This window comes from Peromyscus leucopus, chromosome 4 (assembly GCF_004664715.2).
Source record: "Peromyscus leucopus breed LL Stock chromosome 4, UCI_PerLeu_2.1, whole genome shotgun sequence".
NCBI classification, from domain to species: Eukaryota; Metazoa; Chordata; class Mammalia; order Rodentia; family Cricetidae; genus Peromyscus; species Peromyscus leucopus.
Genome location: NC_051066.1, coordinates 90,556,726 through 90,579,189, shown reverse-complemented (window position 1 = coordinate 90,579,189; position 22,464 = coordinate 90,556,726). Strand labels below are relative to the sequence as shown.

The 22,464-nt window shown below is 44.6% G+C and overlaps 1 protein-coding gene across 2 annotated transcripts in view; it reads right to left on the bottom strand.

Moving 5' to 3' along the window:
- Positions 1-696: 696 nt before the first annotated feature.
- The window catches only part of Cdin1 (CDAN1 interacting nuclease 1), a 211,781-nt gene continuing 190,013 nt past the window's right edge, over positions 697-22,464 (bottom strand). The window contains exon 10 of one of the 2 annotated variants that reach the window (XM_028875772.2): positions 697-2,506. In XM_028875772.2, coding sequence (XP_028731605.1) covers positions 2,289-2,506 — 218 coding nt within the window. In that variant the 3' untranslated portion in view covers positions 697-2,288. The remainder of the gene's footprint in view (positions 2,507-22,464) is intronic. The other variant, XM_028875771.2, reaches the window with a different exon arrangement.

Genomic DNA, 22,464 nt, shown 5'->3' with positions numbered 1-22,464 from the left:
ACAGTGTGCCAAATGGTCTCCAAAAATAGTAAAGATTTGACTTTAACATTAATGTTCTAATGAGGACAGCCATAAAAGCAAGGCATCCCATGACTGCTGTCCCGGGGCCCATGTTTGGATTGACTACACGAAAAAAATTAACAAGCAAGCAACATATAAGAATGTGGTGCAGGTAAGTATGTTTTAAGATTTTTTCATTTTATGTGAATGAGTGTTTTGCCTGCATGTATGTATGTGTACTGCGTGCATGACTGGTGTCCATGGAGGCCACTGGATCTCCTGGAACTGGATTACAGGTAGTTGTGAGCTACCTCGTTGGTGCTGGGATTTGAACCTGGGTCCTCTGCAAAAGCAGCAAATGTTCTTAACTGCTGAACATCTCTCCAGTCCCCAGATAAGTATTTTTAAGATGAAAAGAACAACAAAGCGTTTTTAAGCTTCTCACCTGGGAGCCACACTCTTTCTTTCCCACGGATCTCTAATTCAAACACGGCAGACACAAGGATCACACTAGTTTCTCAGTAACTCATAAACTTACCACAGTGTGTAATTTACCGTAGGTTTCTTTCTTGCTGTGAGGGGCCACATTGGGATGCTTCACTATAAATACAAGGTGGTGTCTCTGTTGGGGCTACCAGAACCATTTCACAACACAATGTCAGGGCTTCAGGTAGAAGAATGAACGCAAAACGTAAGCACCTTTTGAGCTTTTAAAATTTATTTGGGCACGCTCATCATAAATTAGGCTAATGTTAAAACAAGCAAATCTTTGACAAGGGTTTAGCAGGATTTTCAATATTTGTGCAGATATATGTCATTTACTGCACCCTCCCCAAAACAAAAACAGCAACAACAACAAAAAAAACAAAAACCCCCCAAAACAAAACAAACAAAACCAGTGGCTGAGGGCATGCTATAAAAACAGATTTTTGTAGTTTTCTTTAAAGCGTGTGTATAAAGGCAATGGAGTGGTGTTCTCGAACCATCTGTTTCATACGCAAAACCTGCCTGAGGCTTCCTCCCCACTCTGCCTCCGACCCCGTGATTTAGTGCTGTCTCCCAGGAGGGCTTACCATCCTATCTTGACCTGCCACACTCGTGGCCATTGGCAGGAAGGCAACAGGGCAAGTTTTTCACTGACCAGGCACAAGAGGAACTCACCAATGTGTGAGACTTAAGGTGTTTCCAAAAGCCTTATTTTTACTTCTAAAAACATCTACTCAATATTTTAAAAGTGACATTTTACAAGCACTGGGACAAATATTTTTAAATACTTTTTTTTTGGAGGGGGATACAGATTACTTTTAAATTTCCCAAAAGATAGGTTTATAATTATTTTATTGATGTTTTGCTTCTGACTGAAGTCTGGTCTGCAGTATATAAAAGTGAATAAATACAAAATCTCTTTTATTTTACTTATTTAAAAAATCACTCTAGGATTTTTCTGGAATACTTAATTCATTCAAAGCTGACTATAATGTCTAAATTATTTGGGCATTATACAATTATTTGGTATAAAATGCAGACACAAAGCAGTATGTATGAATGTACTTAAAAAAAACTCATAAAAATAGTGGCCAACATTGTATAGGCCACCAGTCATGTTTCAAAGGCCACTGTAGAGAGGGAGACTGAGTGTCAGTCCTCTGCCTCAGCCCCAAGCCAAAGGAGCATGGTTTGCCGGACACAAAGCATCTCATACTTTAAGGTGAGATCAATGTGAAATGCTTGTGTTCAAATAAGCTTCATGAAAAGAGGAAATTCTCATCAAGGGGGATTTTTGCAGCTTGGCTGGATGCCACAGAAGTCACGAGGCCGTAGGTCTCCACAGAAAAGGTCCCTGTCCGGCTCTGCTGAGCCCCAGGTGAGAAGGAACACTTGCTAACAGACTTCCTGTCTCCAGCTTTTCTAGGTTTGTGCTAGGTTATTCCCTGATGTTAATGCAACACTTAGTACCAGAGTATACCCATGCAGAGAAAGCAGGGAGAGCCAATGAATGGAGCTTTAAAAGGAAAAGCAAGGGAGTGTTCAATAACGGAGGAGAACTGAAAAATCACACCCTTCAGTCTCCACACTGTCCCTTCTGTTCGGTATGCAAGGAGAAAGCATTCGGAAGGAAGCAGGATTATGACTATCTATAAACTAACTGTGTCGGAGACAGAGATGCTGATAATGAGTGGGTTGTGTCCGTAGTTCTTGGCTATTCACATCGGCTAGCGATGAAGGAAAACAGAAACTCTTGATATGTTTGTCTAGAGAGGTAGGGCTGCGACTGCAGCAGCCAGGGTTCAGCTGAAGTTCAGCGCAGATGTTGCCAGAAGTTTATACTGCAGGAAAGTCACATTGCTTCCGGCTTCTCTTCCAGGATCTTCAGGGTCAAGCTGTGCTATGGCATAAGGTGACGATGTCTGTGGGGAAAGAGGCTTTGAGCAGGATACCTCTTTCCCGGTTGCAGTCCAGTTCCTGGATAAATCCGTACCAATAGATGACCAAGCCTGGTCCAAACCTGGAAAAACACCAGAAAACATCATGCACGGCCAGAAACCAGACATCTTAGAGGCATAGAGAAAAGACAGTTAAGTGAGTATACCAGCTTGCTATCGTGAGGATGGTAGGCAGCTGAGTACAAACTTAAGCATTCACTCAATGCGACCTTGACAGATCTGTTTGCTTTCCAGGAGCCCAGCAGACCCAGAGTCACCTGTAACATCTTTAGTAAAGGGCCATGGGTATGAGCTGCGGTAATCACTGCCTAGCCGAGGAAGGCCACAACTGAAGTAGATCAGAGATGAGCTGGGAACACCTGGCTTAGGGCAGTCGGTCTTCTAATATTTCCTGGTACTATTTTAAAAATTAAACTTGCCTACTTTTAACAAAGGAAGGAAAAAAAAATGTTTGAACAACTGGGCATGGCGGTGCCTATTTGTTATCACAGCACTCAGGAGGCGGAGGCAGGAGGATCATCAGCTTGAAGTCAATCTGGGCTGTGTAGCAGGACACTGTTTCAAAAACATTTAAAAAATAACTTAAAACAATGGGACAGATTAAAGTTCTCTCTGGCTATCATGTTTAATTCAAGTATCAGTGTGCCCAGAAGTATCTCCTGCTATTCATTATTTCTAACTTTAAAAAAATCTCCATGTCTGACTCCCCATGGGAGGCCTTAACCTTTCAGAGGAGGGGATGGAGGGGTGGGTGGGAATGGGAGGAGGAATGAGAGTGGGATCTGTGGTTGGTATGTAAAATGAATAAAAATTTTCTTAAATTAAAAAAAAAGCAATGAAGAAAATCTGCATGTCAAACTAGGATGCTTCAAAGAGACCTCTACCCAACACTCCACGGAATCTCTGCATCGCAACCTATACATGGAGGTAGTGAGAAATCTGCTTGTAAGTTCCCACAGGGACAAGGGATAAAGTCAGAGAGATTTGTGACCAAGTGTGGACAGACAGATGGAGGCTTAAGAGCCCAACATGCTTAAGTTGTGCCCCCCCCCCAGTTATCTTCCGTTTTGTTAGCAGCCACTGGTCCCTGCCAGGAAGTGGCCCTACGGACGACTTCACCCATCAGGAAGTTGAGACCTTTAGGCTGGGTTCATAAAGATGTAATCACTATCAATCACTGGGCACAGAGAGACGGTTTGCACATCAATTTCACGTTTTCTCTACCAAGAGTACTTAATTAAAGGGCAGGGCTACTTTTGGTGTAGTGTTGCAGGAATTTTACAGTGAAATCATAAATTATGAATGCTGGGTTAGTGAAAGGATGTGTAAAAACAGAACTGCTTTCTGTATTCTAATATTACAGCAGGCTGAACCATGCTAGGCCAAAAGCATTTTCCTTCCATGATTTATTATCTGCTGTGGTGTTCTTGCCAAAACTAACAGTACAGAATGGGCTGGGAGACACTGTAACGCACAGGATGAAGTTCAGTTGGATGTCATGGGCTGGCTTATTTGGGGGATTCACATCAGTGGGTTAGCCCAGTTGCATTCATGATAATTCAACCTTTTTGAGTCTCCTCTGAGAAGGAACAATCTTTTGAATTGGGTCCTGTGAGAATTAAGGGCAGGTGGGCATGCCCTCTTATTCCTCAGCATCTCCAAGTTTGAGTTGGAAGAATTAGGTTTCCTGTGCACGGGATGTGAGTGCCGGGACTTGAACACCCAAGCTCATACCTGGACAAGAGCTAGCTTCCACTTAACAAATTGTTTCTCTTTAATCACACACACACACACACACACACACACACACACACACACGATTGTCTATATGGAAACATAAGCCATTTGGTAGCTTTACTTCATAAAAAGTTCTGAAATTTGTGCCAAATAATGTCAGAGTTATCAAGGCAAATCTGTTAAGTGCCAAAAGACATGCATCCCCGTGGACCTCTCAGTAGGCCCTAAGCCATCCCGTCGCAATGCACCCACACCACGGCCTCCATGCATCTGACAGCAAGCGCCACACATTTCTCTACTTTATTAGGCAGCCACTCTGGAGACCACAGTGTTCTTCAGAAAGGCACTAATATTTTTACTAAGGGAGCAAAAGTGTGATCTAACCAGTCATGGAGAAGAACAAAAGAATATATGGGGATCGTAAAAAACAAGCCTGGTATTTTAAAGATTTAATAAAACAAAAAACACCCATCACCAGCAGCGAGCGAGCGAGCGAGCGAGTGAACGAGCGACCGCCGCCTGCACTTTCCCTGCACAGCTAAATCACAAGCCAAAGGACTCGGAGCATGACAACTCTTTATGAAAACGGCACTTCCTAGACAGCGAGGCCAGACTGGGGAACACCTCGATGTTCAAGAAAATGGCTTGTTTCACTTGGGAGGCAACAGCTGAAATGGGGAGACCCACAAAGGTTTCGGCAGGATTGTGAACCTGAACATTTCAAGTAGTGGTTCATGACCAGGATTCCCAAAAGACAGCGGCCTGGATCCGGGGCAGTTTTTTTTTCTTTCTCTTCTTTTAGCAGGACTTTACCATCTATCTATCTATCTTTAAGGTTCTTGTGGGAGTTAGGAAACACCAGTGCTCTCATGAGCTCAGAACCTGATGGAAAAATTTTGTCTGATTAAGTAAAAATGAGTAAACACCCGTTCTTCTTGTATGTACTGAGTGCTAGAGGGGCTTTTACATTACAGGGCTCATAAGTGACAAAGATAATACAGATTTTAGAAGGTGACGAATTTGGAACTGTAACGACAGTGTCACATCTGGATTTGCTCGCTTGTGCTCCTCTGAGTGTTCTCCAGCAGCTCAGGGTCCAGGGATTATCAGATGCTGCCAAGGCAGCCTTGGGGCAGATGACTGTTTCTGAAGGAGCCGACCACATCCAGCCAGCCTAAGCTAATGTGTGAGAGCATGTCTGAGAAACAAATCCAAACAGCAGAGCCTGGATCTGAGGATGCTCTACCACTGATGCTGAGTCTTCCTTCTGCTGCTTGGAGGCACTCAGTGCCTTTTCATGGGTAACCATGATTCTCAAGGTCTTCAAGGATTCCCCAATGCAGTTTCTATTTCCTTGAGGGACAGACACTAGGATGAGAGTCTCTACTGAACGAGTAAGTATGTTTACACATAAAATACCACCAAATTGGTAAATTTAACGAATACCTCTAGAGAAAGATGGGCAAGTCAAGAGCCACCAAAGACCTTGAAGGCACGAAAGGGGGACTTAATCCTAAATAATGTCAGCTTTTCAAGGGTGCTAAGTGTTTTTCTGGTTTCCAGCCACGTTAGAGTGGTTAAAACATTAAACAGGAAACTATGGAAGTAAGACTCGGTGCTTTTTGTGGTTTTGGTGTCTCCCAGGAATCACCCTCTGCTTCATCACTGGATTTGTTTTTTCTGGGATCCTGGTGAAGGCAAAGACCATGTCTTATTTCCATCCACATCCTTGGTGCTTCAGAAGACCATGCCTAGCTCATGGCAGATACCTTGGGGACAAGATGGAGGATACGGTCTGCAGCCAGCAGTACTGTGGACTCAGCATGACATCATTGGGCATGACCTGGACTGAGCACATGGATGGTGTATGCATAGATCCAATGACAGTAGGTACAGCAATGTCTCTTCTGGGCTGAACTACCTAGTCACGTGATGCCACAGTGGGAAGTTCCACAGCTGCTCTTGTGGAATGGGTTGTAGTGAAAGCAGAAACACTACAAATATGGGTTAAAATTATCAGTCAGACAGCGGCAGCAGTGGCATACTCATTTAATCTCAGCACTTGGGAGGCAGAGGCAGCTGGATCTCTGAGTTCGAGGCCAGCCTGGTCTATAGATCAAGCCCCAGGACAGGACAGCCAGGGCAACATAGAGAGACCTTGTCTTGAAAAGCAAAAACAAACAAAAAATAAAACAAAACTACCATCGGGCTATGTATATAAAGCATATACAAAACATACATAAACTTTGTCTTTAGACCTGTATCTCATTTCAAAAGGTATCTCAATATATGCATGCAAATGTTCAAATTTCCTAAAGAAACCCAAATCTCAAACACTTGTGGTTCCAAGTATTTAGTATATGGGATGCTCACACTGCATTAATGCTTCAGTGATATTTTCAGGTACCATGTATACTCACAAACATTTTTACCTTACAAACTCATCTAGTTCTTGTGCCAACACCATGACCTAGATTCAAGACTACTCCTTGTTCTACACTGAGACAAAAGGTCATTTGGCAGTTTGTCTAAAAGCTCACAGCTAAAGAGTGGAGACAACAGGAACCTGGACTGTCTGTGACTGTCCAAGTGGCATGTGTAGTGATCCATTTACTGAATACCATGAGAGAGGAGCAGAATTGAACCAGAAAATGGGGAAGTGCCTCGGCACTGACTAGACTCTACCCAGAATGCTTTGGATGGTTCTGGGGCCATACTGACAGAGAACACCTGCCAGTTCCCACTGGGAACTGACTTAGAGGAGAATCTTAGGTTATCTGCCGGGATAACAGCACATGGATGACCTAGAGATGAACACAGCATAGCAACATGCTCTTAGCAAACCATATTCAAGAGGACTCTTCGGAGCGGACTCATGTTGTGCTTTTTTATCTCTCTATGTCTCGTGTAGCTCTGGCTGGCCTTGAACTTGCTACATAGCTGAAAATGACCTTGATCTCTGGATGATTGTGCCTCCATCGCCCAAGTGCTGAGATTACAAGTGTGCACCACCATTCTGAACTCTATGCCATGTCTGAAGTGCAGAATTAGGGCAATTTTTAAGGTAGCTAAGGTTCAGATTTTGATTTAACACCCCCCCCCCTGTAATGGAAACATCTGAAAACACAAGTGAGCTGCCCTACAGAACAGTGTGAATGGACCAGTAACCACGGCCTGGCTCTCACTAGTTAAGATGCTTGAAGGGCTGGGCTACAGCTTAGATGGCAGAGTCCTGGCCTGGCATGCATGAGGCCCTGAGTTTGATTCCCTGCACCATATAAACAAAGCATAGTGGCGTATGCCTATAATCCCAATACTTAAGAGGGAGAGGCAGGAGGATCAGAAGTTGAAGTCATCATTGGCTTTACGGAGTTTGAAGCCAGCTTGGGCTACATGAGATCCTGTCTGAAAAAAGTAAATGAACCAATATATGCAAATTACAAATTCGTACACAAATCTTCCCAAATCCCCTTCTTTTGAGAAGCTAACTGGTCTAGCTACATATGCAGCGGGCTCAGTCCCTGCCCCCTCTCAGATACAACTAATATCCATGTCGCCTTCTCTGTGACTCCAGGATGCCCAGGCTTACTTGTGTCATGGAGTTTCTAGAGACTAGTTTCCTCACACCCACCTCTTCACAGTGTGCGGAAGCACAATGGGGCCCTCAAAAATGTTGTGTATCAAGACGGAAGAGAACACTCACTGTGTGAGGTGCTCTTGGACTGCCTATCCAATTCCTTTCTGTCATCCACTGGGCTGCTGTGGCTGTCAGAGTGATTGGCCCCTACTCTAGGCTGTAATCCGGACATTCTCAACCCTAGACCAGAGACCCTTGAGGGGCTGTGAAAAGACAGCAGGGGAATGTCATACTGTACTCAGTTTGGGGGGAAATCTGTCATTTGCTATTTTAAAAATGTCGATAACAGAATTCACAGTAGCTTCAGTCACCTTGTTTCTTCTAAGGAGATAGCATTGAAAAGCGCTGTTATCCTATGGAGGGCAACAGTTGTTTTTGTTTGCTTTGAAGAAGATCCACGCATACCGGTTCTGATTGGTCCCACATCGTTCTGTAGCTGGATGTGTCTTGCAGAGGTGAACAGCATCCACAGAGGAAGTTCTGTGGTATGGGTGACACTTAGTCACACTGAAGCTGTGTGAAGATCCTTAGCAAAGTTGTAACTAACCTGTCCCTGTACATATGGCTTGTCTTCACAGTAAGAGTGAGCTGAAAGGAATCAGGCCCCATCAGAACTCCCTCCACTGAGAGCAGCTCCCCAATGTCATGGACAGGACAGAAAGGAGGCTCTGGCGGTGGTGGAGCTGGAGTACTCCGCGTGGAAGAGACATGGTGTTACAGGCCTGGCCTGTGGAAACTCAGGCCTTTGTGCACTCACTGCCTGGATCAGTTACTTTTCTGTTGCTGTGATAAAACACCATGACCAAAGCGGTTCATACAGAAGGAAGGGTCTTTCTGGGTCTATGGTTCCAGAGGGGTAAGTGTTCACCAGGGCAGGGGATCGTGATAGTAAGTGGCAGTCATGGCAGCTGGAACAGGATGCTGAGAGCTCACACCTTCAAACACAAGCACGAAGCAGAGAGAGTGACCTAGAAGAGTCTAAAACTCTCAGAGCCTATCCTCGGTAACATCTTCCAGCAAGACACCCCCCCCTCCCCCCGCCCAGATCTCCCCAAACAGTGCCACCAACTGGGGACCGAGTATTCAAATACATGAGTCTATGGGGGACAGTCTCATTGAACCACCGCACCACACTGTAAATATGGGATGGGTCTAAGGATTCGGTTTAACACTAAGAAAAGAGACAGGATGTCATGTCTATGATTAAGTTCCACAGGCTATGATCTCTATTTTTGCTAAAGCTCGCTCTCTATTGCCTCTTTTGCTTGTATGTTGAAGGCAAGTGGGAGATACTCACACGATGAGGAGCTGAGCATTCTCTCATCCACTCAGGAGGTGGAGAAAGTGAGAGCCCCAGTCTGTCTTTACATGAGACAACAGCGCATTGCCACAGACTGGAAAAGACTGAAACAGGACTGTCAGGACCTGGCAGTATGACGTCTAGAGCCAAGCATTACTTCCAGTCCTGACTCAGAGAGGCTGTGAAAGATGAGTGCTATTTTCGGCCATAGCTCGAGAGACAATTTGCTCCATAGTGATAGATAGCGAACACAAATATTCACTGCAGATCTGAGGTTAAGCGTGCATCAACTTCCACGCTCCACATATGCGGCACGGAGGGGCCTGGTGGGTGCAGACTGGCTTTGCCAGGCACAGATGAGCCTTGGATTCATACAGAAGGAGACTATCAGTGAGCACCAACTCCACACACCCAGGCCAGCCCCTGTGACTGAGCAACTCTGTGGCTTCTGCCACCCGAGCTTCCTGGCTGTGCACCAGTCCCTTCCCTGCTGCGGGTCTGAGACGCCGGCGGTACACACGGAGGGGTTCCTCCGGGTTTCTTCCTGTTCTGTGGGTTCGCTGCTACCCTCGGCTACAGAGCTTCGAAAGCTGCCACTGTGAAGTATGTGTTGGTGGCGTGGGGTGTGAGAGGTGGGTTCAGGTGGGACACTCAGTCGCCTGAAGTCAATGACTGCTGACGACTGGGGAGGAGACATAAAAAGCCACAACAGTGACAGCTCAGGGCTGTTCCGCTTCGGGGCAGACTTCGTCTCTCTCGGCAGATGCTGGGGACAGTCTAGGAAAAACAGATGCTGGGGACATTTCGTTCAGTTTTAAAAAGGCAGCGAAAGTTGCAAAGTATTTTTAAAGACTGTCACCAAGAGCATATTAAAAACGGTCCTTCAGTGAGTAAATTCTTAGTTTTCCAGAAAACCTGAGCTATCCTCAGATGGTCCTGGGGGGGGGGGATGCAGGCAGCGAATGTTCCACAGAATATGGGATAAACCCTACCAATCGTGTCGTTCAGGTGAAGGTTTTTTTTTTTTTTTTTTAATCTACTTGGAAATCCATTCCAGCAGGACACTTGGGTCCCTAATCAGGTAGAACATGCTTCCTCTTTCTCACCTATGGAATTAAAGGGTCCTCCTGTTGTAGCTCTCCACTATTCTGGAACACAGGACTCCTTCAGATGGCTTTTAATAACTTACAGACAAAGCAGAGGTCTATTAGTTCTCTATTTACACTTTTTCCTTGAGGCAGTGATTTCAGAGAGGGTTGGGAAGGTAGATAGAAGAACGCCAAGATGCTGATCAAAATAGTCTGTGTCATTGGCCAAATAAGGCCAGGCAGTTTCCAAGTGGGCTTTTGAAGTCAGTTTAATATCTTCATTTCTAAAAACTTATTTTGAGCAGAAGTTTGACCAATTGTGTGATCTAGAGAGTCTGTTTAAACATATACAGAAATACACCCATTTCAATACCACCCCCTAAAAGGCAATTAGCATTTGCTCAATGTTTGCTTTGGAACAGGTTAAGGCATTTCAAGCCTTTCTACATGGACAAACCAACTGAACCCCGCTAAAACCTACAAGGGGCTGTGCAATCACTGTGGAGCTTTGAAATGCTCCTCACTCATAGTCTTGGGCATCTGAACACGCGGTCCCAGTTAATGGTGCTGTTTGGGTGGTTAGGTGGTGAAGACGTGCCGGAGGGAGGACTTCAGTGGGGGCAGGATGTGAGGGTGAAAGGCTCCATAACTTCCAGTTTGTTCTCTCTGTTTCGTGGCTGCCATCAGATTGCAGACTCTCAAGGCCTGTCCCGGCTGCCATGCCTGTCTGTTGCCACGCCGTCCCACTGGGATGGCGATGGGCCACCGTGTTTTACCACAGCAACAACAACGCAGCGAATGCAGCCACACTCATCCTTCCCAGGAAGGGACTGGGACGCGGAAAGGTCCAGGCGCGAGCCTAAGCAGTCTGACGCCACAGGCTGCTCTGGTAATGAGTACACTATACTGTCTCTCGTTACATCTTGTGTTGACACAAGAATTTAGAACAGTGATTCCACTTTGAAAAAATATTTACAACACCTGGAAAAAAAAATAGAAAAGCAGAGGCGACTCGTTAAGAGTCAGTTCAGGGCCTCGGAGCCACCTGTCTGGGACTCTTCAGCAGTTTTTACATGAAAAAGTGTGCCTCGCTACAAAAGTGATTTGAATCCCTTCATTCAGGAAAGACACAGACGATCAGGAGGAAGCAGGCTGCGGGGGAACACCACGAGCAGTTCAGAGGAGAGAAATGCTCCCATGTGAAGGGCTCGGCATTGTACTACCACAGCTGTGCAGATCACCAGAAGCAGAGGGCTGGGGAAGCTTCTAGAGGCCAAGGAAGCAGAAGCCCAAGGGAGCCTGGGAGGTGGAGTTTGCTTATGTGTCCCCTTCCAGAGAAGGTGCAGGCTTGTTGAACAGGGTTGGTATTGTGAATTCTAAAGTCCCATGTCTGTCTGTCTGTCTATATCTATCTATCTATCATCTGTCTACCTACCTATCCATCTATTTGCTCCTATATCTAGCATAGACAGGTATCTTATGTTTGTGCCATTAAATTGCTCTATCTATGTTTTCAGCACAATGAGAAATAGATACACATACATATGTACACATGCACGCATGCATACTTGTGTGTGTGTGTGTGTGAGAGAGAGAGAGACTGTGTATTTAGAAACTGGGGCTTCAACTAAGCTTCAGTTGAAGGATGGCAAACAATGGTATGGCTGGTTGACTTCAGTCAAGTTTCTTTCCATGAGAATCTTCATCAAATAACAATAACAACCTAGTTGTATTGATTCAAATCTTTGTTCCCAGCCCAAATCTCTGATTTCAGTTCATAGCCAAACAGAAAATTCCTTCTGAAAAATGGAAGAAATTAAATGAAAGTTAGAAGAAGTGGAGCATCAGAGACTCATACATATGATACATATGCACACACATACTTTTCTTTCTCATTCTGAGTGCCTGTGTGAGGTCTACGCTATCTTCTGAGGATGTGTGCAGACATGCGGTTGTGGGACAAGGCCGTTTCATAGTCCAAAGAGCTGCATGTGGTTCTTATGAAGACTTTGTTTTCAAACACATAGTTCAGGATGAAGGAGAAATAGAAAACATCTTGTAATTGTTTTAAAATAAACTCTTACGCCGTTTATTTAGTTCTTAATCTGCATGTTGTAGATTGGCTGTGCACTTGTTAATCACTGTTGTATGTATCTCCAGACAGAGCTGTAAATAACTTTTCAGTCCAAGTGAAACATGCCTGCGCGTGTTTATGTGGAAAGTCTGTGTCCTTAGGCCTGTGGGTAAATATGTGCACAGTGATAACAGATTAGCGATCATGTACGATAACATCGTAAGGTTCTGACACTATGGTCAATTTAATGCACAATGCAAATATCCCTTTTCGCAGTATCTAGGAATGAAATAAAAATACAATAATACAATAACTTGGTTCATTTACTTTTTTTTTTTGTGCTTAGCAGGTTCATGTTTGCAAACTGAAACTGAAGAAAGAGAACCTTACTCGTGGGTTTTCTCCCTCAATTCATAGATCTTGGTTATTAAAAATGCAACTTCAAGCAAAGCCTAATAGTGTACACCAGCAATCCCAGGAAGAGGAACAGGGGGTCAAGACCAGTCTTGGCTACACAATAAGTTTGAGGGCCAGCTTGGGCTATAGAAAACCCTGCCACAAAACCAACCAACCAAAACCAGGAACAACAACAAAAGAAAACACCTTAAAATCAAAACAAATTAAACCTAGACTTCCCCTGCCCCTTCCCCACAAAAGGCGCACAACCTGACAACATTATCTTTTCTAAGAAATTGAAAAATAAAAAAGTAGGGGACTGGAGAGTTGGCTCAGAGGTTAAGAGCAGGTCTGGAAGGTCTGGGTTCAATTCCCAACACCCACATTACAGCTCACAACTGTCAGTAACTCCAGTTTCAGGGGATCCAACACCTTCACACAGACATACATGTAGGCAATACATGAAAATTAAAACTAAAATTAAAAATATGCTGATTCACTTCAGGCTTTCATGCCACATATAAAATAAAGAATGCCTTATATTGAAGATAAGTTAAGTCCATATGCAAACACAACCCACATGACTTGAAATCTCCATGTTTACATAACTGGACATTGCCAAGTCCACAGCAAATTACGTGGAAAAATGTCTTCTGCTTTCTTTGTACTAGGTATTCTGGGTATTCTTAGATGCCATCCTGGCACCTTTCTACTCTATTACAAATTGTTTCTCAGCAGAAGCAGAAGGTATTTCTTCTCTGTTTTCTTGGGTAGATATCTACTTCTGGTCTGGGTCAGCTCCTCTGAGTTTACCTGATCGGAACTGACACGTAAGTTTGCATGTTCAACCTGTATAGCAAGCAACAAGACACCACAGAAAAGGCCTTCTTCACCTTCAGCGGCATACAATTTAATAACGATGTCGAAACAAATCTATCTCCATTTAAATGGACATGTAGTTTACGGAATAAACCAAATGCAAAAGGATTCACAGGAAAAGAATAATTAGATCAATGACGTGTTATTTGGCAAGTCTTCCTAGAAAAGATGAGTTTTCACAACACTGTCACTAAGGGTGGAGAGAAGGAAGAGTGAGATCGGGGGTCCCGAGAGACATAGGGAGGGTGGGGGCAGAATCTTCTCAGTCGATTAAGGTTGGTTCAAGTGTGGGCTGGTGTATTTCAAACAAGGATGCCAGGAGCAGGAGACAGTCTACATCCTGGGAAGGGGAGGGAGATGGGACAGCAGCAGTGTGGCAGCGAGAGAAACAGAAACCTTGAAAATTCACGTAGTGCCAAGGTCACATCCACTTTGAAGGCACCAAAGCACCGAGAATGAGCGGCTACTTCCGGCGCACTTGGGTGCAAATCACATCTCTCCACCTAGAATTTATTCCCCAGCCTTCTTCCAAAAGTTGGAGGTGGCTTACAAAATTGGTTGTGTGAATTATTACATGTTTTCTCAGTTATTTCCCCAGGGAAACACGCCAAAGGCAAACCCATCATTTCAGCTGATTTAGTGTTTGGTGTCAGAGAATTCATAATTGATATGACAGGCATAATGGATAGTGATCACTGGATTGGCAAAGCCTGGGCTGACAAGCAGCAGCCAGGCCGGTGCTGCCCACTCTGCCCACTGACTCGCTCTGGTAAATCCTGGGGTTATTTCCTAAGTTCTCCTGCCCAACTCCCTGGAGATTAGAAATGCATTACTAACTAGAAAATAGTTTATTATACAAATACTGCTTATGCCAAATATGTTCCCCGCTCCCTCAGGTAGACTTTTATTGTTAGGAATAGGACAGATGGAGTTTCTTTTACTTTGACTCAATTCGCTAAAGATCGCAGGGTAACTCAGAGTTCAGTGAGACATTTATCTCAAGGCACTGGGAGATTTATAGGTTTTGAATATATAAAAGTCTGCTTTAAAAAAAAAATCAGAATCTTTATCCCTGGCAAAGTCAAATAACTAAGGAATTAAGGCTGATGTGCACTTACACTATAAATCTATCATTAAGCAAGTGTGATACAACGCTTCAGGTATGCAAGATCCCAATTTGCTCTAAATGGATAGTTAAATTGTCTCTTTTTACAGCAAATATTTCATGATAAGGAAAATCTCTTTTGCTAACCAAATCATCTCCCTGCCCCCACTCCACCCCCCAAATAAAAGCATTCCATTTTCCATATTCATGAAAGAAAATGCTAGAAATGAGAAAAACCAATCAGAAGCTAAGAAAAAGGATCAGGTAAAGGAAAGTATAAAATTCACCCCCCCTCCCCAATCATGTAATTATATTTGATAGCTATCAAACATGCACTTTTAGAATGTGAGCTGTCTGAGGGCCACTCCCATTTCAGGGCACACAGGACTCAGCTGTTGTTTGTTTAGTTGAGTGTGATGCTTAGAATGCATGCCTCTGTTGTAGGACCCTGCACACCTGTCCCCGAGTGAAACCTCTAACAACCCTCTTGCTGATAACTCTACCATATAGGAAGAGAACCTGTCTTTTACAAGCAAAAAAAAAAAAAAAAAAAAAAATGAGCCTTGAATTAAGGTCACATTGTCCCTGCCTGACTGCTGTGATTGCCAGTAGGTCCTTGTGCTTTGTAGGAGGTCATGAGGACATGATGTCATGGTCTCAGGTCTGTGAGAACCCAAGAGTACTGGTCCCTGGAAGCACTACTGTGGCAGGCTTTGGCTGTAAGGACTTGTGGGAATTTGTTGTTAAGAAAACAAGCAACTGAACAAACAAATCCAAACCATAAAACAAAAAAGAATCCTAATCTTAAAAACCCCTGAAGTCTACTGCTGCTGCTGCGCACTGGTGGCTTTCACTTCTTTTAAATACAATCAGTTTAGGTAGGCTTTGGTTTACAGTTGCTTTTATCTAGATGATAAGGTTGTAAAAACGTCAGTCAAAATGAAGTACTACTGTTCCCGCCCCTGTTTTATTTTGTCCTTCCCTTTCCAGATACCTTAAGGTGCTTAAGATAACCGAGGAGATATCTGACGATTAAAGTGAACAGATCTGTGTAGGTCACAGGGATTTACCCTCCTTGACCACAAACACCATCCCGAGCCCTGTGTCACACAGGTCAGTCCCTTTTCAAAACAACAGCCACACACCCTGCTGAACCCTCCACCTCCCTCTACAGGGCCCCTCGGAAGAGAATCACAGCTTCTCCGTGCTGGCAGGAGGCTTTTCATGTGTTTCTAACCTGTCTTCCCCCCAAAGAGTCATATGCACAAAAATGGTAAAACCTACATAAGAACAAGAAAAGGCAAGCAAAAAGGTCCCTATGAACGTGAACTTGAAAGGTCAATTTTATTGCTGTAAAGTTAAGTCAGGGAAGGTGCAACCTGGTAAGATTCCTTAGTGCTGGAGTGAGAGAAGGAAGCCAGCAGCCAGGGACATTGCGCAGTGAAGAGGGGAGCTGGTGAAGGGCTGAGAAGGTCCACTGTCCCGCTCCAGACTGAGGTGTTTGCCGGCCAGGAGTACACAGAGGACGCTGACTGCAGGGCTTCCTAGGAGGAAGGCCAGCCACTCATCAGTGCTGGGCTCCAGGAGCCCAGGAACCAACTTCTGTTTGCTTCTTTCTAAGACAGCCAGAGTAAGGTGTTCTAGGCAGTGTAACACCTCTGCAGCTAACCCAGGCAGAGTGTGCTCCAGCCTTATTTTAATGGCATGCTAACTCCATTTGGGTCTGAGAGAAGATAAAAACTATTTTACTATTTCTTTGACTAAAATGATATCAGAAATAATTATAAAAACATAACCATAATCTTAAGAGCCAGTAGTACTCATTAAATATTTGATATGTCTCAGATATTCTTGTTAGGATTTGTATTTACATTGCATCATTTAAAACAAAAGCCCCATGGGCTGGAAATAGCAGTTTTACTTAAAATCTGTTTTTTATTTTATGGGTATTTTGCCTGCATGTGTATCTCTCTGAACCATACATATTTGCTGAGAAAGCATCATAGAGTTGTGCTGAACTAGTCACGATGAAGAGGATTAATAATGACTAACCATTTACTATGTCTGGTCCTGTGTTAAATATGGGGTACATGTGATCTCAGCTAATCCTTGCACTGAGTCTGCCAGGCAGAAGCGCTCCTAGGTATTAGAGGAAGCAGAGATGTGGTAAGGTTGGTGTCCTAGTTCGTGTTATTATCGCTGCAATGAAACGCCACCACCAAAAGCAACTCGGGGAGGAAAGGGCTTATTTGGCTCACACTTTCTCATCACTATTTGTCACTGAAGGAAGCTAGGACAGGAACTCAAAACAGGGCAGGATCCTGGAGGCAGGAACTGATGCAGAAGCCATGGAGGAGTGCAGCTTACTGGTTTGCTCCCCATGGCTTGCTCAGCCTGCTTTCTTATAGAACCCAGGACCACCATGTCGGGGTGGCATCACTCACAATGGGATGGGCCCTGCCCCATCAGTCACTAATTAAACTGTATTAAAGGGTCACAGCATTAGGAAGGTTGAGAAACACTGCTCTAGACTGTCCTGTTGACATACAACTAGCCAGCACAGGCCAGACAGCTTACCTGTGTAAGGGGATAAAGCATGATGCTGTCCAAAGGAGATGCCAGTCTAGCCCCGACCTATGCAGGGCTCCTTCACTGAGCAACTGTATCCCACTGCCTCCTGTGATATGACTCTCCCAGATCTTCTGATCCTTGAAGCATGGCTTTGAAATCCCTCTCCCTTCCAGTCTCAAGGTAAGGGTCTTGCCTTTAATGTGGTTGCTTTCACAGTAGATATATCCTTTCTCTATGAAATATGGTTGCTAGAAAGGGCCATCTATGGCCTTATTTTAAAACTCTTTTTGTGCCTTAGTTTCCCCATTGATAAGGTATATCCTGGGGTTAAGGTATGAGAATAAATTAGCTTTTAGCACTTGAACTTGTACACATTTATTGCCACCCTTTGCAAGCTGCTGAGCAGCTGTGAGATCTACTGTGAACAGTTGTTCAGCGCTGGAGCCACAGAGTCGGGTGGCAGCTCTCTTAGTTGTTCCTGCCTTTGAAAACAAGAGCTGAATTGCTTTCTGTGACCAGGAGGAACTCCCACGATGCCAGTGATTGAAATGCAGGTTCCTGCTTTTGGTGACACAGTACCACCATGCCTAGTTGTGTTTGGGTCCCAAGTGACACAAGGAAGGACTACACAAACCAAATTCAGGTGCTGTCCTGCAGTGTTACCGCACCATCCAAAGGACATTTTCTGTGGTTAGCATTTTGAAGTCTTCCCAACACTAATAGTTCTTAATAATGAATGGTTTCAACGTTCCTTTGAAAATAAGAGAACAAAACTACCCAAATATCCTGTTAGATAGATGAATGAATAAAGGAAGTTTTGAACACAACAATAGAATATTATTCAACCTTAAAAAACAAAAGAGGTCTTGTCATACATCACAAGACAGCTCACCTGCAGAGAGTGAGTTGAAGTTCTAGTGGATGTGTGTTGTTGACACGGCTGTGCCCATGTCAAGGATATCAATGTGTCAGTGCCAGAATCATAGGCACAGAAAGCAGAAAGGTAGGCACCATGGGCAGGAGAGGCTAGAGTTTCAGACTGTCAAGATAAAACAGTCCTAGAGATCTGTTGCACAATATTATGAATATGCTTAAAATCATACATTTAAAGCACTTATGGCAGCATGCTTAGTATTGTTCCTTACAGTGATAAAGCTATAATTAGATAAAACCAAAAAACATTTTTACTTTTTTTTTTTTTGCATCTGTATGTATTTGTTCATATGCGTATATACAAGTGTGTGTAAAGGCCAGAGGTCAACGTTAGCTTTCTTTCTCGATCACTTTTTATTATTTGTTGAGACAGAGTTTCTCAATGAACCTGTAGCTTACTGATCTCACTAGGTTGGCTGGCTGATGATCTTCAAGGGTCTGCATTTCTGCTACCTAACTGCTTGGATTACAGATGTGCACAGCTGTACCTGGTTTCCCTGTGGGTGCTTGTGATCTGAACTCAGGTCTCAGGCGTGCAGAGCAGGCACTTTATTGACTGAGCTCTCTCTACCAGACTAAGGAAGCATTTTTTTTTTTTGGTTTTTCGAGACAGGGTTTTTCTGTGTAGCTTTGCGCCTTTCCTGGAGCTCACTTGGTAGCCCAGGCTGGCCTCGAACTCACAGAGATCCGCGCCTGGCTCTGCCTCCCGAGTGCTGGGATTAAAGGCGTGCGCCACCACCGCCCGGCAAGGAAGCATTTTTTAAAAATTCTTTGTGTCTTTCACATCATACCTCCTGATCCCACTTGCTCTCCCACACCAAAAAACAAAAACAAAACCCCAAATAAAATTTAAGAGAAAAAAAGTGTAGCTGGGCAGTGGTGGCACACGCCTTTAATCCTGGCACTTGGGAGGCCAGCCTGGTCTACAGAATGAGATCCAGGACAGGTACTAAAACTACACAGAGAAACACTATCTTGGGGGAAAAAAAAGGAAGAAGGGGGAAAATCTCAGCATGGAAGTGTGTGAAACCGTAAGTCAGGGAGTAAATCGTTTGTCCATACATCTTTACATGCAGGTGTTTATTGCAAGGAATCACTGGTCCGGTTCAAGGCCCCTGGTCTCTGCTGTACCATAGATGCTGGGTCCTCACCGGACATTTCATTGTTACCTTGTGTAGTGGATATCCTGCAGCCCTGGGTCCCCACCACCTACTCCCATTCCAGCAGATCACAGATGGGGAGGATGTTGGGGTGGGCCAACATATAACCCTGGTTCTGGGCCTGGGTAGTTGCAGGGTTGGTTAGTCCACCAGCTCTCCCATTTGCCACCAGGTTGAGTTCTCCAGCATTGCCCTGGCTAGTTCACCCCCTTATAGTGATGAGCCAGGAGCAGGGCCAGCTTTCCTGTTCTTTTTTTTTTTTTTTTTTTTTTTTTTGAGAAAGGGTTTCTCTGTAGCTTTGGAGCCTGTCCTGGAACTCTCTCTATAGACCAGGCTGGCCTTGAACTCACAGAGATCCACCTGCCTCTGCCTCCTGAGTGCTGGGATTAAAGGCATGTGCCACCACCACTCAGCTACCTCTTCTGTTCTTATGACCTCAGGGCCAGCTCCTCCACCTGCCTCAGGCATTGATGGTGGGAGCATCTCTTCCCTGCTCGCAACACTGGGGCTGGCTCACCCACACCTCTGCCAACAGGGTCAGCTCTACTGTGCTGCCCAGGCAAGGTGCAGGGCCTGCTCTCCCAAGTGTTACAGTCCAAGGACGCATTTAAAAAGTATTATTTAGTGTCTCTAGAAGGGAGATTAAAAATAACAATAAAATCTCCAGATAATTGGAGAAACAGTAATAGTTGAAGTTTGGGATTAGCCCTGTCCCTGACACAACACAGGAAACTTTTGGGACACTGAAGATGGTCTTGGGGTCGAGGGTGTGACACAGTGAGGTCTTAGGGAGCTCAGTGGCCAGAACTGACGTCTAAAGCTTCCTTTTTTCTTGAGGCTAACGAACTTGTTCTGTCAGAGAAATGTAGGAAAGAAATACAGAGATAGAAACCCACCTCTCTTTTCCAGAGTAACTGTTGTAGGACCCAGAGTGAGTACCGAACCCTGCTTGCCTGCATTCAAAGGACAGGATGATGAGGGCTGGTGACCCTGGCTCCACTGACTGGCTGCTGATGGCACAGTGCTTCGTCACTCTCACTCTATTTCCACAGCGGTACAGGGCCACAGCTGGCCTGGATTGCATTCTTCTGATGTGACAGCGGAGGAAGCTGAGGCTGTCGGGGTTGACGAGCTCAAAAATCACACACAGAGACCAGAAAGGATCACACAGAAGCAATAGGCATGCCTGGATGAACCAACTCCACCTCCCACCTGCCGACACTGGCTGGCTCCTGTCGCCTCATCTGTAAATTGGGAGAGCGTGGTCTTCTGCCTTCCCAAGGAAGCTGTCAGGTGGAACTGAAACATAAAGATAGACCCTGCCTTCCTGGAGGCTCCCAGCGGTGTGGGCAGGTTCAGAAACTATGATAAAAACATCTATGCTGTGGCCAGAAGGAAGAATCTTCACTTATCTGGAAAGGCCCGGGAGAGCTGAGAAGGGGTGGGGTGGGGTGGGATGGGGTGGTCTTCAGAGAAAGTCCCGAAGTCAAGGGTGAGGGGGGATAAGAAGGGAAGACACTGCAAAGGCATAGAGATGCAGATGAGGATGACCACACAAGATTAACACTAGAGCAAGATGGGGAGACTTGAGAAAACACAGCTGGACAGGTGTGCGGGGGCGGGGTTGATGAGGACGGAGGCCTGACACCAGAGGAAGGCGCACTGAGGGCCAAGGAGCCCATCAACGACAGGGGGAATGCTGGCAGCCCTTTCTGCCCAAGGGCAGTCCTCCTGCTTGAAACCCAAATACTCCAGGCTCATTTCTGTGTGGAATCCCTGAGTTAAATATTTACTTTGTGTGGGGCCAAAGTATCTACTGCAGCTCACTTATTTGGGGGTAAACACATTAAAGAAATGTATACACTAAAACAAACTATCTCCTCCCCACTCCCACCACATACAGAAAAAAAGAGACTGCCATTCAAAAAAAAACCCTGAAAACTATACTGCAGGCTCAATTTTCCTGAGTGGTTGAGACAAAGTATGTATATATAAACAGTTTCCTGAGGCTCCACGGGGTTCCTCCGATTTGTATTCCTTGAGAAGTCAGTGGGCACGGGGTGAACGACGAACAGTTTCCTTTAGTGAGTTACATGGCAACTTTATTGAACTTCACAAGGAGTCATTAGTTGGATTTTATGATGATAAGGACTTCCAGGCGTGAGTTCCCTTCTGATTGTTTTTTTGATTAAAAGTCAGACAAGGCAGGGCTGGCCCTGGACACTGAAGGAACCTGCAGCTTTACCTCACCAGCTGCCTCCAGGATGGAACCCACAAAGCAGCAGGTTCAGGTGGCGCTTGGATTTAGCCAAGTGAAAAGCCAACCATCAATGTGGAGAGCCTTTAAGGACTTACTTCAAACATTTTGTTAAGTTTGGGATTTCTTTTTTTTCTTGCAGAGACATTCCTGACTGCTTCCCATCTCATCCTTGGTGACCGGAGCAGCCACTGACTGATGTTAGCCTTAGGTCCTTCAGTCAGAGGACTAGTCCACTCATGTTGCCATTAGCTGATTAATAGGTGTTTATTTTTAGGGTTTGAACTAACAGGCTGGGCTGAGGCCAAGGCAGGCTGATATCAGAAGTAACTGGCGAGTGTCTTGTGCTTGCAAAAGACCTTTGTTTCTAGTGTGGTTGTTGGCTTGGCTGCAGCCCTTGTCCAAGCAGTGAAACTAAATAGCATAAAATTAATACCAAAGGCAGAGAAACTTCACGTTCTCTGTCCATTATAAAAAGTATTGCAAAATAGATCCATTATTGCTTTAAAAACATTTTTATTAATTCCTTGAGCATTTCATACATGCATACAATGCAGTTTGATTATAAGAAACAAATATGACCAGCTAGTTAGGACAGTTGGGTGAGTCTAGATACTCACTGCATATTAAATATGAAAAAGTTTAAACTCCTAATGTGTCTAAAGCCTTCCAAGAACAATAACTGTATAGCTTTCATTGAAAATATTAAATGTAGATATATGGTAAAATAAAACCGATGTGGATGTATGGACTTTCCTTGGAGTTACAGGATTTGTGATTCTATAGGATTCAGACACAAAACGAGAAGGTGACCGCTCTATTAATGCCGAGTTCAGAAGAGGTGACTGTTATAGGTTTACCTGTGGTTCACGTTTCTGTTCTC